We start from the raw sequence: 17,500 nt of genomic DNA, 5'->3' as shown, positions 1-17,500 counted from the left end.
GCCTCCCTGCCTGCCTCCCTGCCTGCCTCCCTGGCTCCGTGCCACCGCCACAGCCTCTCTTTGTTTGCCAGGCTACTAAACTAATAGAGATAAAAGCAGGTTCCTGCTGGCTGGGAATTATAAAGTCATTAACAAATACAAATAAGGCGGTGAGCGCAGGGAGAGGAGGCCCAGACCTGTGGGGGCTTTGAGCGGAGCGCAGGACCATCTCCCATGGCTTAGTCTGGGGTCGGGCTCTCAGGAGTGCCCGCCTGCCTGCCAGGATGCCTGGCTGTGTGTCTGGAGAGAGAGAGAGAGAGAGAGAGAGAGAGGATAGGCTGCTGAAATGATCAGGTGAAAAAAATAAAATAATAAAAGCTCCTTCTCAGCCAAGGTAAGGAAAAAAAAAACTGAAACCGAAAATTATTTCCCACAAATAAATGCCTCCATTGTACTAAATTGTATTATTATAGATTCCTATTTTAATGGCTCTATGCTGATGATCTGATATTGTTATACATCTGTATGTCTTTCCCTTCTTTCATCTGAGTCTTCTGCTACCCAGAGCATATGCTTCTCTCTGCACAATGTTCCCACAGAGTGCCTATTCTTCCCCTTTGTAATCTCAATATTATTTAAGATAGCCGGCGCACAGAGGAGCCGACAATGGGAGTCATTTAAGCTCCTCTCCCTGAACAGTGGTCTTGGCAACTAAACAGACTCGTTTGTTAGCTCCGCATTCCCTACGACAGCCTTATAAATGGAGCCACTATCCAATTATTATTACAGGGGATAAAACAGGAGCTACAGCAAGCCACAGCAGAATCTATTACCAGCCCTTCTTCAGGAGGTGACGCAGGCAAGCTATTTCACAGCTACAACCCCCACTGTTTGCAGCAGAAGAAGACATAGTATATTACAGCATCTGAATATATGATTGTACTCTTAAATGCATCCTTAACTTCTGTGTCATATGTCACGGCATATGTATTTAAGAAAGAGAAAACATTATAATGTCAGCTGGAGCAAAGAGAAGAGAGGGTAATATTCCATCTATATACCGTAAGCTTTAAGAAATAGCTATTCATGCACATCAAATGAATATCAAGTCTTATTCTGAGAGCATGCATACAAAACCAACATCAACAGCAACAATGACAACAACAACAACAACGACAACAAAGGAGCAAAAACAAAAGTAGGTGGTCACGGAGCGCACACAGGTGTCCTACTGCGCAATCTGTACAAACTAGTCATGCAAATTCTCACTGTCTTTAATTGTTCTTTGCCCAACTGTGCTGGAAGAATATATGCTATATGAACATTTCTGTGTGTTTTGAAGATGTGTGTGTCTGTGAGTTTTTTTGTTGGTGTCGAGTTGTCTGGAGAGAAATTCGTTGATGAAAAAAAAAGGCGACTTTAGAACTTCTCTGATAATTGCCTTCTTAAAAGGGGCTCATTTTTTAACTATGTCACTGAGGCTGCTGGATGACAATTAATCTGTTTTCCAGTGTTTTCTTGGCATCTGTGCCAGTTACTTTATATGCTAATATATGTAAATTACAAAACATTTCAGATGCCAGTTACAAGTACTGTATATGCAAGTATGGTGTTTTATTCAATATTTTATTCAAAATAATATTATTTAACAATATCAACAAAGCACAGAATATACGTTTATACTGAGGCTGTTAGTGATGTTTTTGTTTTTTTGTATTTTATGAGATAGAAAAAATGGAGATATTCAACATACAATCAACTGCTGAAGTAATTAAGGAACATATCCAAAAAGAGAGGAAAAAAAAGTTGTGTAAATATTCCATTGCACTGTGACTGAAACATCTTAAAATCCCTCACAGAATTTGAATAATTGCTCATCATCAACCTCAGAGGTGAAACGTCTCATTACATTGAACATCAAAGGACCATTAAAATGCATTTCTATTTGTTTACATGCTTATTTTCCAAACGATGCACTCTTAAATTACATTTGACTCCTTTCCATTTTTTTTTTTCGGGCGGGTGGGTGACTTGGTTTTAAAGTAAATACTAATGAAAGCTTTTAACCAACTGCCTGGGCCTCTTCCTTAGAACATAAACAGCCATAATTAATGGTGTATTCAGCTTTTCTCTCTCCCATCTCTGGGGGAACTTCCCTATTGTTCTGAAGACGACAGGGGAAGATTCCCTCAAACTGCAGTGAGTGTCTTGAACTGTAGATGTCACTATTGTATACTGAATGAATACCAGACTGAAAGAATTGTAAGTACATACATTCGAGTTTATATAAACTGAGATTTGTTTGTATGCCTGATCATGCAAGGACAGAGGGGTAGATTTCCGAATGAAATAATATCACACAACATACACGCGATCGGCTTTAATGCTGTGATTACTGCTTAAATGAACTGATAACGGAAACCATGAGAAAGATTAGGTAAACGCATAACATACTGTATCTAAGCCTGTTTGTGACATGCTTTTTATGGCAAATATTCCCACTCAGGGTAAAAGAGGATTAAATTCACTCCTAAGAGAAATATATATGTTAACTTGCGCCTATTTGGAATAGGCAACGTAGTGAGAACAGGAACGAGGCATGCGAGCAGTCTAGTGAAAAGAGAAATTACAGCGTAATCCAAGAAAAATCTGATCAATCTGACCACGCAGCTCCTGAGGAGGAGGAGGAAGAAGAAGAAGAAGAAGAAGAAGAAATTTATATTAAGTAAAATGTATTGCAGGGAAGTGAAACCAAGAGGAACACATGCATGTTGAGCATTTCAGATATAGCGAACACTTCCAAAAATGTGAATAAGGAATGTTAACAATTGTGAAACAAAGTGATTTTCTTTTCTTTTTTTATAATTAGCATATGAACATATTTGAAATGAGGGGGGATAAAAGTCTAATCAGATTGCTGAGATGAGAATGCTTCCAGTGAGAGAGAGTGCCACAGAAGTGTCAAAATAGTTTAGACAATGAAAACAAGTGCTTCAATCACTCAGCTCATCACTCCAAAACTCATAAACACATAGATGTGCACAAAATTATCACTCTCTTTCTCCCTCTCTCTCAAAACACACACACACACACATACACACACACAAAAACACCCACACACACAAATAGTCAGCGAGAAAGAGTGAAAGAGAGAGACCCCTTAATGTTCCTCGTCCTGTTCCGTTGACTCTGTTTCTAGCCTTCTGCTGCTTGGCACAGCAACCAATCTCTCCATACCTCTCTCTCTCTTTCTTTCTCTCTCTCACACATGCAATCTTTCACTCTCTCTCTCTTCCTCTCTCAAACACACTCTTTCACTCTCTCACCGGTGAGCTGAGAAAACTGTATCTTTTTAGGCGTTCATTATCAATTTGGTTTTTATCTGCACTTTAATGGTGGTGTGAAATCTCACACTCATACCTGTAATTAAGGTGCTACCCGGCGCCTGGAGAGGTGCTGATTTATAGCGATTACCAGCGGCCGAGGGAGCAGGGTGAGGCGTCCCACTGACCCCTTGGGCCACTCCACAGAGCTGCCGGCTCCAGCCAGGGCTAATTTAATTGATCTACACAGTTTCACATTTAAATATCATCACACCGTGAATTATCGGCCAACTGGGCTTTCTCTCTTTCTCTTATCTTTTTCTTTCTATCGTTCTTTCGTTCTTTTTTTCCTTTGTTCGTTATTTCTTTTTCCTTCTTTTGTGATGGAGAGAATTACTGTATGAGCTGTGAGGAGCTCACCTGGCAGGAATTAAATGAAAATATAACAAAAAAGACTTTTGTTATAAGAGTTTGTTCACCTTGGACTTGCTCCTCTCTCAAAATAAGACCTTTGAGAATTATTCTTTTTTTCCAGCTTTCGGCATATTATATATCTCAGACCGAGATGGAATCTTTAAACAGCATATTTGTACCGGTGATAAAATACACCTGGCTGCTAAACACCGAAAATAAGCCACGTTTAGAACTGCATCACTGAGGGAACAGTTTGTAATTGACATGCACAAAGTCTCTCATCTTTGTGTTTCGAAAAAGACTAAATTGCAGGAATCGAAGGAGGGACAGTGGGCAGGAAAGAGCACTAGAGAGTTCCATTTGAATGGAAGAAAAACAGAAGCAGTACAAAGTCAGTCATTTAAAATAAAAAAAGCCCTCTCCCTTTTGCAGGTATGACAATAGCACAACAGCGGCATAATGCAATTCTCTTTGATTGGAGAGGAGGGCTAGGCGTATATGGTATGAAACAGGACGAACGAGAGAGGGAGAGGGAGTGGGAGCAAGAAAAAAGAAAGAATAAAAAGGCTGCAGTGTGTGTGTGTGTGTGTGTTTATGTGTGTGTGAGTGAGAGAAAGAGAGAGAACGAGAGAGAGAGGGAGAGGGAACAAGAGAAAATAAGGAATAAGAGGGCTGTTGTGTGTGTGTGTGTGTGTGTGTGTGTGTGTGTGTATGTGTGTGTGTGTGTGTGTGAGAAAGAGAGAGAAAGAGATTATAGAGATTCATTTAGCATTATTACACCAAACAACATTACTATTTACATGATTATTATATTTCCTCATACTATTCTACACAATATAAGTATTGGTATCAATGCTATAATGAATGAATACATCTAAACATGCTTTGTCAACTGTCACGTCAATGAAGATTTTGAAATATAGGGAGACCATGCTGCTCTTTTAAGAGGAACATAATTGGACAGTACACTGTACTTACTTACAAATAGTAAGTACTTACTTACAAATGAATCATCTATTTAGAAAACACTCATTATGGACACTTAATTTAAGTATGGTCCTTACAGTACTTTTGAATAATTTGCAATAATTTGCTTTAATTAGATTGTACTTCTCACAAATGATGCATTGAAGCTTTTCTTCAGTATTGAGTGTTGACACATATTTGAAGTCATCTCAAGGTTTCCTTCCTTCTATGCAATAGTTTGCGACCTTGCAATTATACCCACCCCTGTTATACCCATCCCTAATATACCCACATCTATATCACCCCTGTTATACCCATCCCTAATATACCCAGCCCTAATATACCCAGCCCTATTATACCCACCCCTGTTATACCCATCCCTAATATACCCATCCCTAATATACCCACATCTATATCACCCCTGTTATACCCAGCCCTAATATATCCACCCCTATTATACCCATCCCTAATATACCCACATCTATATCACCCCTGTTATACCCATCCCTAATATACCCACATCTATATCACCCCTGTTATACCCATCCCTAATATACCCACATCTATATCAACCCTGTTATACCCATCCCTAATATACCCACATCTATATCACCCCTGTTATACCCATCCCTAATATACCCAGCCCTAATATACCCACCCCTATTATACCCATCCCTAATATACCCACATCTATATCACCCCTGTTATACCCATCCCTAATATACCCACATCTATATCAACCCTGTTATACCCAGCCCTATTATACCCACCCCTGTTATACCCATCCCTAATATACCCACATCTATATCACCCCTGTTATACCCATCCCTAATATACCCACATCTATATCACCCCTGTTATACCCATCCCTAATATACCCACATCTATATCACCCCGGTTATACCCAGCCCTAATATACCCACCCCTGTTATACCCATCCCTAATATACCCAGTCCTATTATACCCAGCCCTATTATACCCAGCCCTAATATACCCATCACTAATATACCCAGCCCTAATATACCCAGCCCTATTATACCCAGCCCTAATATACCCACATCTATATCACCCCTGTTATACCCATCCCTAATATACCCACATCTATATCACCCCTGTTATACCCAGCCCTAATATACCCACATCTATATCACCCCTGTTATACCCAGCCCTAATATACCCACATCTATATCACCCCTGTTATACCCAGCCCTATTATACCCAGCCCTATTATACCCACCCCTGTTATACCCATCCCTAATATACCCACATCTATATCACCCCTGTTATACCCAGCCCTAATATACCCAGCCCTATTATACCCATCCCTAATATACCCACATCTATATCACCCCTGTTATACCCATCCCTAATATACCCACATCTATATCACCCCTATTATACCCACCCCTGTTATACCCATCCCTAATATACCCACATCTATATCACCCCTGTTATACCCAGCCCTAATATACCCAGCCATATTATACCCATCCCTAATATACCCAGCCCTAATATACCCATCCCTATTATACCCAGCCCTATTATACCCAGCCCTATTATACCCATCCCTATTATACCCAGCCCTATTATACCCAGCCCTAATATACCCAGCCCTATTATACCCAGCCCTATGCAGCCAGGCTCAGCTCCCCCTCTCCTTAGTTCTCCTCTCTGCTCTGTTCTGATGAGTGATGACGAATGACACGCAGGACATTAACTAAAGAGAGAGAGAGAAAAAATGAAGATGAATTGGAGATAACATATCCCAAAGACATTAAATCAATGGACAAAAAGAAAAAAATGAAGGAAGCACTATTGAGAGACCACCCTGAGACCCTTCTCCTGGACTACAGTGGCCCAGAGATTAAAAGAGTTTACTGCAACCTGCTGTTTTTCATTAAAAACACAGATGCTTGGCACTGCACACTTTTGACTAAAATGAACTGCATTAGAAAGGGAGGTATCTGTAAAGGCAGGCAGCTGACCCTTGAAAATGAACAGGGGGCAAGGTGAGAGAGGTCCAAAAAGTCCTGGAAAATCCTGAGAGAAAAGACCAAATCGATGAAAAGCCAGATGCCATCAAGGTGAGAATTGATGTGTGTGTGTATTTGTAAACACCCATGTGGATAAATGTTCATGTCCAGGTATATCTATGTGTGTGTGTATGTGTGTGTGTGTGTGCGAGTGCCTGTAAGTGTGACATGTTGTACTGTGTGTATGGTGTGTGTATGGTGTGGGTGTGGGTGGGTTGGTGTTTGTGGGGGGGGGGGGTAAAGATTGCCTTAAGTTTCATTTAATAGTACTTTTCTGTTAATCTAGACTTTGTGTGTGTGTGTGTGTGTGTGGGGGGGGGGGGGGGCTTTGCATGTCTGTGTGTGTGTGTTGTCCATGTTTTTCTAGATACATATTTGTATATGTATATCTATCTGTTTAGGTGGGTGTGTGTGTACAATTCTATATAATTAAGTATAAGTATATATATTTTTTTGATCCCGTGAGGGAAATTTGGTCTCACACACAGTGAGGTGAAGCACACACTAATCCCAGCGCAGTGAGCTGCCTGCTTCAACGGCGGTGCTCGGGGAGCAGTGAGGGGTTAGGTGCCTTGCTCAAGGGCACTTCAGCCGCGGCCCACTGGTCGGGGCTCGAACCGGCAACCCTCCGGTTACAAGTCCAGAGTGCTAACCAGTAGGCCACGGCTGCCCCTTGTGGATGTAAGTTTCATTTAAGTAAGTTTTTTTAGATAATTAGGCCTATACTTAATTTTGATACAACCTAGCCTCAAGTTAACTTTGATTTAAGACAAAACAAAAATTTCTTTATGGCAAAGACTAGAGATACACAATGACATCACTTAGAATTACTAGCTATAATATACAAGGGTTGTACTCATCTGCTTTTGGTGAAAAGAGTACACATCCTGACTTTGTAAATATTGTAAATAGTTCAGATATTGTAATACTGTTAGAAACATGGAGTAAAGGGGGAGAAAAGTTTAACTCCATTCCACATTACAAGGAACTCTATATTCCTTCCGTTAAACATCCTAAAGTAAAATGTGGAAGAGATTCAGGGGGAATTGTAGTATTGTTTAAAGATAATCTTACTGATCATATTTATCCTGTAAAGAAGGGGAAGTCACATATATGGATTAAGTTAAAAAAGGAACTCACTTTCTCAGATTTTGACATCTATCTATGCGCCATCTATATACCCCCATATGAATCACCCTACTACTCTAAAGAAACCTTTGAAATTCTGCATTCAGAAATCATACAATCCCAATCTGAAGGATCAGTTTTGCTTATGGGAGACTTGAATGCAAGAACAGGTACAGAAAAAGATTATATAAACCCAAATGGCTATGCATATATCACTGAAGCTCAAATAAATGAAAACAAGGAAACAGTTAAGGAAACAGTTAAGAACACTGTCAAATAAGAAACATAGGGAACAAACAAATACAAGCACACAGTTACTATACCAACAAACTCTTACCAAATACAAATCATTACTAAGACAGAAAAAAGGCACGTACATGAATAAAAAGCTACAAGACATAGAAGATGCTGACGATCAAAATTCATTTTGGGAGTTATGGAACAAACTTGAGATCACCAAAAAAACTAAACAGATCCCCCTATGTGATGCAAACATCTGGACAGACCATTTTGGGCAACTACAGTGAAGATAAACTAAATCCACTCCAAACACAATTGACTGATAAATTACAAGAATTGGAATCAAAAGTAAAAAATGAATTGAACAATCTAGACACCCCTTTATCACTAGCTGAACTAAACGAAAAAATAAAAACCCTAAAAAACAAAAAGGCATGTGGGTGCGATGGGATACATAATGAAATGATTAAGTACAGCAGCCCAATACTGAAACAAGCCATTCTCAAACTTTTCAATCTGGTTCTAGCTGTTGGTCATTTCCCACGGCCATGGAAAGAAAATCAAATCGTAAACTAGATCCAAACAACTACAGAGGCATTGCTGTAAGCAGCAACTTAGGAAAGCTTTTCTGTAGCATCATAAACAACAGAATGGTAGAATTCTTACAGGAAAATAGAGTTCTCTCAGATCGGGTTTATGCCAAAACACAGAACAACTGACCACATATATACATTACAGACATTAATTGAAAAATATGTACAGAACACCAACAAAGGAAAACTTTTTGGATGCTTTGTAGACTTCAAAAAGGCCTTTGATTCAGTCTGGCATGATGGACTCTTACTTAAACTGATAGAAAATGGGATGGGGGAAGAATCTATGACCTTATAAAAGATATATACAAAAACAACAGATGTGTCAAAATCGATGATAAAAGAACGTCATACTTTAAACAAGCCAAAGGTGTTCGGCAAGGTTGTAGTCTTAGTCCTATATTCTTCAATCTACAATATACATCAATGATCTAACATCAGACATAGCAAAATCCAAACTATCAGGAGTTACAATCGGGGGTAGAGACATTAAATGTCTCTTGTTTGCGGATGACCTCCTACTTCTGTCTCCAACTGAGGAGGGGCTAAAAGAGAGTCTGTCAATCCTGGAAAATTACTCTCAAATTGGGAACCTCCCCATAAATAAAGAAAAAACTAAAATAATGATATTTCAAAAAAAGACAAGTTCAACAGAGAATAAATATAATTTCACCCTGGGTGAAAGCAGACTTTCCCAAGTGACAAGCTATAACTATTTGGGCCTGAATATTTCCTCCACGGGCAATTTTAATCTGGCTATTAAAGACCTGGTTGAGAAAGCACGGAGAACATATTATTGCATACGAAAATCTCTATACCAATACAACACCCCTATCAAATTGTGGCAAAAGATTTTTGATTTGGTTATCAAGCCCATTATCTTATGGCAGTGAAATTTGGGGCATAAAACATAAAGATAATTATGAGCTATGGGACAAAAGCCCAGCAGAAACACTACACGTGGAATTCTGTAAGAACATCTTGGGGGTACACAGGAATGCAACAAATATTGCATGCAGAGCAGAACTTGGAAGATCCACTATTAGTTGATATTCAAAAAAGAGCATGCACATTTTATTACCATGTACTGTCCTCAAAACCAGAGGAATATAATCACAGTGCCCTTCTACAGAGGAGAACCTACCCAGAGAGAGATCCTTTTGATTATCTTATATCAAAACACAATTTTAATACACCTGACATGTCTCAGGTAAAGTTAAAACATATCGAAAAATTAACAAAAGAAGAATATTACAAATATTGGCTAAACAATATTGAACAATCCAACAAATTTAAATGTTTCCAAAAAATCAAGACCAATTATGAAATTGCATCTTATCTAAAAGAAATTACCGAGTACAAACAAAGAAAATTACTAACATCTTATAGATTAAGTGAACACTCTCTGGCCTTAGAAATCGGAAGACACAGGCAAACCTGGCTTCCTAGGGAAGAAAGGTTGTGTTTGCAGTGCAGTGAGGGAGTAGTAGAAGATGAAAAACACTTCCTCACTGAATGCAGTAAATTCAGCACAGTCAGGAACCAATATTTCCTTCAATTCAGCCAAATTATACCTCAATTTGAACTATTAGAAAATGAAGACAAGCTCCCATACTTGTTGGGAAAGCATACAAGTTGTGTAAAACCTGCTGCGCAGTACCTGTTAACATGTCATAAATCGAGGAAGTGAGTGACCATATTGTGACATGCTTTGCTTTATATCAATAACCGATACCCATGATAGCACATTGATAAATATACAGTATAGTATGTATAGTAATACTGTATCATTAAACATTTCATTTATTATTCTCTCTTTTTAATTATTATCATTTTGTTATTATTATTATTATTATTTTTTTTAAACAAATATTGTATCTGTGTTGTTTTGCCGATAAAGCTCCATTGAAATTGAGAGAGAGAGAGAGAGAGAGAGAGAGAGAGAGAGAGTGGGGTCACACCTCCTGGTTGTGATGAGGTGATACATTTTGGCGACAGGTACACCTGAGAAGCAGGCTTCTGTGCAGGCTGTTAGGAGGAGGCTAGTTGCAAGTAGGGGAATAGAGGAAGTGAAGTCATTAACAAATGGGCATTAACAAACTCACACACACACACACACAAATCACACCACAAAAAAAAACAAAAACACTTAACTATCACCTATCACCTTTTAGATCACACCCTGCACACAAACACACACACACACACCACACACACACACACACACACACACACACAAAACAAACAACAAAAAAAAATCTCTTTAAGTGCTGATGGAAGTGCATCTTAAAGTAATTTAATGAAGTACACACACCTAGCCGACTTCAAAGCGCACACTGCTATGCTAACTGTTGAGTCCTGTTAGGTGACTCTGTGTTGTCTGTGTGGGCAGATCGAAGTCGTATTATGCATACAGTAACGACTGTCCACCATCAACTAGCACAATGGCTACTTTCTGCTGCTAGTGTTATATGCCAACATATCATTTCCACACAACTCTTGCTCACTAAAGATGTGTGTAATACACCTACTTCTAAATCAAGAATATGTTTGTTGATAAGTTGCAAATGACACTGGCACTGCCAGTCCTGGCTCTTTTGAAAAAGGGTGAAAGTGTGTTCTTAGATCCAGTCATCCAGAGCAGAGGCACAACTGTCAGGATGGAATCTCCTTATGGTAATACCTGATCATTACAACACACTTTTTTTAATAACAAGGAGGAAAGCTGAACAGCCAATTAGAGCAACCCCATTTCCCGACGACTCCGACCGGCTGTACACTAGTCGTCGGAGGTCTGTCAGTGTTGGAGAGTTTGGGAGGTTCAATAGAGAAGCATGCCAGTTTAAAATGGATAATCCAAGGATAATAGTGGCACCAGTGCATTTACCAGTATGTGAGTGTTTATGCTGGTTCCTTACTGGTGCTTTGACCAGTATGTGAGTGCTGACATGTCCCCAAAGGACGCTCGTAGTCACTTAGCAAGTGGTGCGTTGGCATGGAGATCTACACACAGGCATGTAGTAGGTCACCGACGCTTTCAAATAGGGGAGATATAAATAGAAGCAAACTGAATACAACACTGGGGAAAAAAAAAGAAAAATGGGAGCTTGGCTGTCGGCTTAAATGCATACAAATTGCGTCTGATGAGGTCTTTATTGGGACAGCGTTTATCCTGTAATACCTCAAGCTTTTAAAAAGCGCTGGGACCCTGCTCTTCAGGTGTTCATTTGAATAGGGAAAGCTGAATGAGTGGTTCTGTAATTGATCCCCGGGGATTGGGGATGTCTGGGCCAACACAATCCACATTTCCCCCCCCAATTACTGATAGTGTGGCTCCCTCTCTTGCTTGGTCGGTCTCTCTTTCTCTCTCTCGCTCTGTCTCTCTCTCTCTCTGGCTGGCTGGCTCACTCCCGCTCCAAAACAGCCTGGTCAAAGCAGGCCATCTCATCTAAACACAAATCACAATCAGACTTCCCTAAGTCACTAATATATGTTCCCACTGCATCAGAGAAACACACACACACACACACACACACACACACACACACACACACACACACACACACACACACACACACACACACACACACACACACACACACACACACACACACAGAGCTTCAATTAGGCTGAGCACAATGTAAAGCAACATTCCAAATGCATATATATATATATATATATATATATATATATATATATATATATATATTATATATAACTAAGCTAGCTGACTCTTAACCACTGAGACTGCTTTGAGGAGGTCAGAGGAGATCGGCACTTGAGAAACCCTTGGGAATAAATTCTCCACCTCATTTTCCTCAGGCCCGACGCCTCTCAGATGTGATTATTCCGTGATAGAAGCTGATTCTGGCAGACTGACTAGAGATCAGCACCACAACTGGATCCATATACCGGACCTGCCACCACTAAGAAAACACGGGTGTCAAACATTCACACATCAGAAGGCAGATCAACCATCAGGGGATGGGTTTAAGTTGATGGCCATACATTTGTTTTTGCTTTACATAGTTTGAGGAGATTCAGTCAGGTAATGTATCCAGCTGGCAGGTAGGCTTTTGGTCTACTGTTATGAATCCCGTAAATTATGTTGTCATATAGGGGGTCAGTGAATTGATTTAATGTTTGTCAAATAGTCAAAAGATTGGTCATCAGTACTACATATATTTCTACAATGGAGCATAATTTAAATTCTAAATGGAACAATTCCGAGAAATGGAATTCCAAATGAATTTCTGAGTTAAGTGTTGATTATGAGTCATGTTGATTATGAGTGTTGATTATGAGTGTTAAAGTTGTCAGAGTAAAGTAGTAAAGAGGAGAACATTAGGGACAAAGTGAGTCACTAAAGGGCATCCCCAACACACACACACACACACACATACACACACACACACACACACACACATACACACACACACACACACACACACAGGCATTGAGTTCACGCCCAGGACTCAGATGATGGATCATCTCACACTTAATTCCTGATTACCTCTGGGGTGCGCTACCCAGCAGCCCCATCCCCTTCACGGGCCGACGCCAAACAGGTGCCACGACGACGTGTCCGCACCGCTTGTCTGCGTCGCCGTGGCACCGCGCCCTGGCCTGCGGATGCACTGGGCGTCACGGCAACAGGGGTGAGGTCGCTGAGCACCTGCACGGGCGCGACGCTGTGGCAGCACCCGACTGTAACGTTTTCAGAGTGCAGGAGTAGAGGTCGTACACGAGGTCATGCTTGTGACCTCTCCACCGTCTTCTGTTTGAGGAGGCGCGCGAGGAGCGTGTGTGTGTGTGTGAGAGTGTGTGCGTGTGTGTGTTGTGTGTGTGTGTAGGGGGAGGGCTTTGGCTGCAGGATGGCCTCTCTACTGCCAGCTGCCCACCACCCGCCCACCCCCCAACTCCCCAGCCCCTACTCCCCAGCCCCTACTCATCTCAGGCCAGACCGCAGGCCTGGGGTGTGTGTGTGTGTGTGTGTGTGTGTGTGTGTGTGTGTGTGTGTGTGTGCGCGTTGGGTGGGGGGTGGAGAGGCTGAACAGCTGGCCACAGCCTGTCCACTTGGACATCACGGCCCCGGCCGGCACTTTATTAGTGGTGCCCGTGACACCAGCTGATCCTCGCTCCTCTCACAGGGTCCCCTGTCACGCTGATGTCTTCATCGCTAACCGAAGCCGACGTCCGCTCCTGGCTGCCACTGGAGGTGACAACAAATCCAATTATCTCCCCTCCATGGCGCCTGGGCAGACAGGACCAGTGTGACAGGGGACGAGGGGGGAGCGGGCACTGCTGCCCACCACCCCTGCCCATCTCTTCTCTGCCACCACCCACCAGCGCCCGCACTGCCACGCCGTGCCACCCCAGCCGGGCACGCTCACATGGGCCCTGGCCGCACGGCTGGAGGGTCCAGGAGGGAAACAGACCCAGTGATCCCAGGCCTCAGCCAAGCAGCAGTGAGAGACTGAGACAGAGAGAGAGACAGAGAGAGAGAGAGAGAGAGAGAGAGAGAGAGAGAGAGAGAGAGAGAGAGAGGGACAGAGAGAGAGAGAGAGAGAGAGAGAGAGAGAGAGACAGAGAGAGAGAGAGAGAGAGTGACAGAGAGACAGAGAGAGAGGGAGAGAGAGAGAGAGAGAGAGAGAGAGAGAGAGAGAGAGAGAGAGAGAGAGAGAGAGATGGAGAGAGAGAGAGAGTGTCGCCCTGGCATAGAGGGGATGGGGCATCTCACACACACACACACACACACACACACACACACATACAAACACACACACATGGACAAATCTGTTTGCCAAGGGGCCATGGTACTAATTCAACGGTGTCATGGTTCTGTGTCTGTGTGTGATTGTGATTCTGTGTCGTCTGCTGTGATAGTGCCTGGTGTGAGTGGAGCTAATGCTATCTGATGGCGCAGACATCGGGGTGGGGAGGGAATCCAAGTGTGCCATACTTGGACATATGCTCGGGAGCTGTCCTACTGTGACCTACAGGAAGTTTAAAGGTCGCCGCAGCAAACACTCCACGCCACCTGCCCCTCATAAACAACAGCCTCGCTCTCTCGCTCTCTCTCTCAAACAAACACATCGCCCGTGCATCTTCTAAACACATTAGCAAAGACAACAGACAATGCCTCGTGCCCCATGCATGAAAAAAGCCTCTTCTGAATATAACCAAGTCTGGACATAATGCAATTACATCTCCATATCCAATATTGGTTTACACAGGCACGCTAAGATGGATGTGTTAAATGCATAAATACACAAAGATGTACTATTGATTGCTTTGCGGTCATTTAAAGAGCTGGCCTGTGGGCTCAAGGAGAGGTTGTGGACTTGGCTGCTTTGGACATTACACCTCACACACACACACACACACACACACACACACACACACACATTGAGCTCTGCAGGCACTTCAAATACAGCATTTGAAAAAGGGAGCATTGATACTCTTGTGGTACAAGATGGATGCCGAAATCTAACTGAAGTAGTTTGCGGGAAAAACAATCTAAATAGAGCACATTTGCACACCAGCAGCAGTGGAGGCAGTAGCAGAAGTAGTGCTAGCGTTAGCAGAGCCTTCAGCAGCAGCAGTGGAGGCAGTAGCAGGAGTAGCGTTAGCAGAGCATTCAGCAGGGGCAGTGGAGGCAGTAGCAGGAGTAGCGCTAGCAGAGCCTTCAGCAGCAGCAGTAGAGGCAGTAGCAGGAGTAGCGTTAGCGCTAGCAGAGCCTTCAGCAGCAGCAGTGGAGGCAGTAGCAGGAGTAGTGCTAGCGTTAGCAGAGCCTTCAGCAGCAGCAGTGGAGGCAGTAGCAGGAGTAGCGCTAGCAGAGCCTTCAGCAGCAAGCAGTAGAGGCAGTAGCAGGAGTAGCGCTAGCAGAGCCTTCAGCAGCGGGGAGCGTACCTATGTTCCCCGGGTCCTATGTTCCCCGCTTTGTAGGGGGAACATAGGACCCTAACCCTAAACCTAACCCTAACCCAGTGCAGTGGGCAGCCGTGGCCCACTGGTTAGCACTCTGGACTTGTAACCGGAGGGTTGCCGGTTCGAGCCCCGACCAGTGGGCCGCGGCTGAAGTGCCTTTGAGCAAGGCACCTAACCCCTCACTGCTCCCTGAGCGCCGCTGTTGTTGCAGGCAGCTCACTGCGCCGGGATTAGTGCTTCACCTCACTGTGTGTTCACTGTGTGCTGTTTGTGTTTCACTAATTCACCGATTGGGCTAAATGCAGAGACCAAATTTCCCTCACGGGATCAAAAAAAGTATATATACTATACTACTATACACTATATACTATACTATACTATACTAACCCTTAATCTTTTGTCATTTTACATACAACACCCGTTCCTCAAACAAGCTCCTCCTACAGTCTTCAACTTCCCGAACTAAACTGGGAAAATCTGCCTTTTCATCCTTTGCACCACATGCATGGAATGAGCTACAACACACACTCAACATGGACTCCTTACCCTCCTTAAATGTTTTTAAAAGTATTTTAAAGCTTGCTTACACTGAGCAGTGTCACTGCTTCTAGTGTTCTATTTTTCAAATATATTTTAGCTCTCCTTAGTCTTTGGTATCTCTGACTCTGTGTCTTCTGTGTTAGTGTGCTGTTGTTGTTAGTGTGCTTTGTTGTCTCTGACTCTGTGTCTTCTGTGTTAGTGTGCTGTTGTTAGTGTGCTGTTGTTGTTAGTGTGCTTTGTTGTCTCTGACTCTGTGTCCTCTGTGTTAGTGTGCTGTTGTTGTTAGTGTGCTTTGTTGTCTCTGACTCTGTGTCCTCTGTGTTAGTGTGCTGTTGTTGTTAGTGTGCTTTGTTGTCTCTGACTCTGTGTCCTCTGTGTTAGTGTGCTGTTGATGTCTTTGCTCTGTACCCATGTCCCATGTTGTATTTTCTTTGTCTTTTTTAAAAAAAAAAAAATTGCTGCCATCTTGACCAGGATTCCCTGGCAGAAGAGACATTGTGTCTCAATGGGACCTTCTTGGTAAAATAAAGGTTTAAATAAATAAAAATAAAAAAACCCAGAGTGGGGAACATAGGACCCGGGGAACATAGGGATGACTCCTCAGGAGCAGCAGTGGAGGCAGTAGAAGGAGTAGCGCTAGCGCTAGCAGAGCCTTCAGCAGGGGCAGTGGAGGCAGTAGCAGGAGTAGCGTTAGCAGAGCATTCAGCAGGGGCAGTGGAGGCAGTAGCAGGAGTAGCGCTAGCGTTAGCAGAGGCCAGACCCTCAAGTTATTTGAATGGGGCTAAATGAGCAGAGGTTCTGTGTGGATGAGCCTGCCCTGATAGAGGCGCCGAGTGGCTAAAGGGCCTCATGATATTCAGATGAGCCTGGCGGATCTCTCAGCTCTGCTGGTGCCGGAGTGTCTGGGCCGGCTGGCCATCGAGGGCATGCCAAGGGACTGACAAGCCATTATGACAGGACAAATTATGCACAGGAATCTGGAAGTTAATATCTACATTCACATGCACATAACATTTCTATTATACATATACATAACTATCTCTATCTATCTATCTATCTATCTATCTATCTATCTATCTATTTATCTATCTATCTATCTATTTATCTATCTACCTATCTATCTATCTCTTCTTCTTGTTCTATGCTTGCATGCCATGTCACTTTTGTAAGCACAGTAAGAAAATGATAAATCATTGTGACATTTAAAAAACAGGGTTTATCAGGTTTTTAATGGACTAACAAGTTTTTAATTTCCATTCCAGATGGTATGTGTTTAGAATTTCCATTCCAGATGGTATGTGTTTAGTCTAGAAACACGACTCTAAAAAACCTTCCCTGTGAGAGGCAACATTTC

The 17,500-nt window shown here is 42.4% G+C and overlaps 1 protein-coding gene across 5 annotated transcripts in view; it reads right to left on the bottom strand.

Annotated features, from left to right (window-relative positions):
* Window positions 1-17,500, bottom strand: part of si:dkey-288a3.2 (protein phosphatase 1 regulatory subunit 37) — a 52,234-nt gene that overhangs the window by 7,133 nt on the left and 27,601 nt on the right. Inside the window, exon 11 of one of the 5 annotated variants that reach the window (XM_042072952.1) lies at window positions 176-279. The exons of the other annotated variants lie outside the window; for them this stretch is intronic. Within the exon in view, the coding sequence (XP_041928886.1) occupies window positions 238-279 (42 nt within the window). The 3' untranslated portion in view covers window positions 176-237. Of the gene's footprint in view, window positions 1-175; window positions 280-17,500 lie in introns of those variants that run through there. 5 annotated transcript variants of the gene reach the window in all.

This window comes from Alosa sapidissima, chromosome 19 (genome assembly GCF_018492685.1).
Source record: "Alosa sapidissima isolate fAloSap1 chromosome 19, fAloSap1.pri, whole genome shotgun sequence".
NCBI lineage: Eukaryota > Metazoa > Chordata > Actinopteri > Clupeiformes > Clupeidae > Alosa > Alosa sapidissima.
This window is presented reverse-complemented; position numbering and strand designations above follow the sequence as displayed.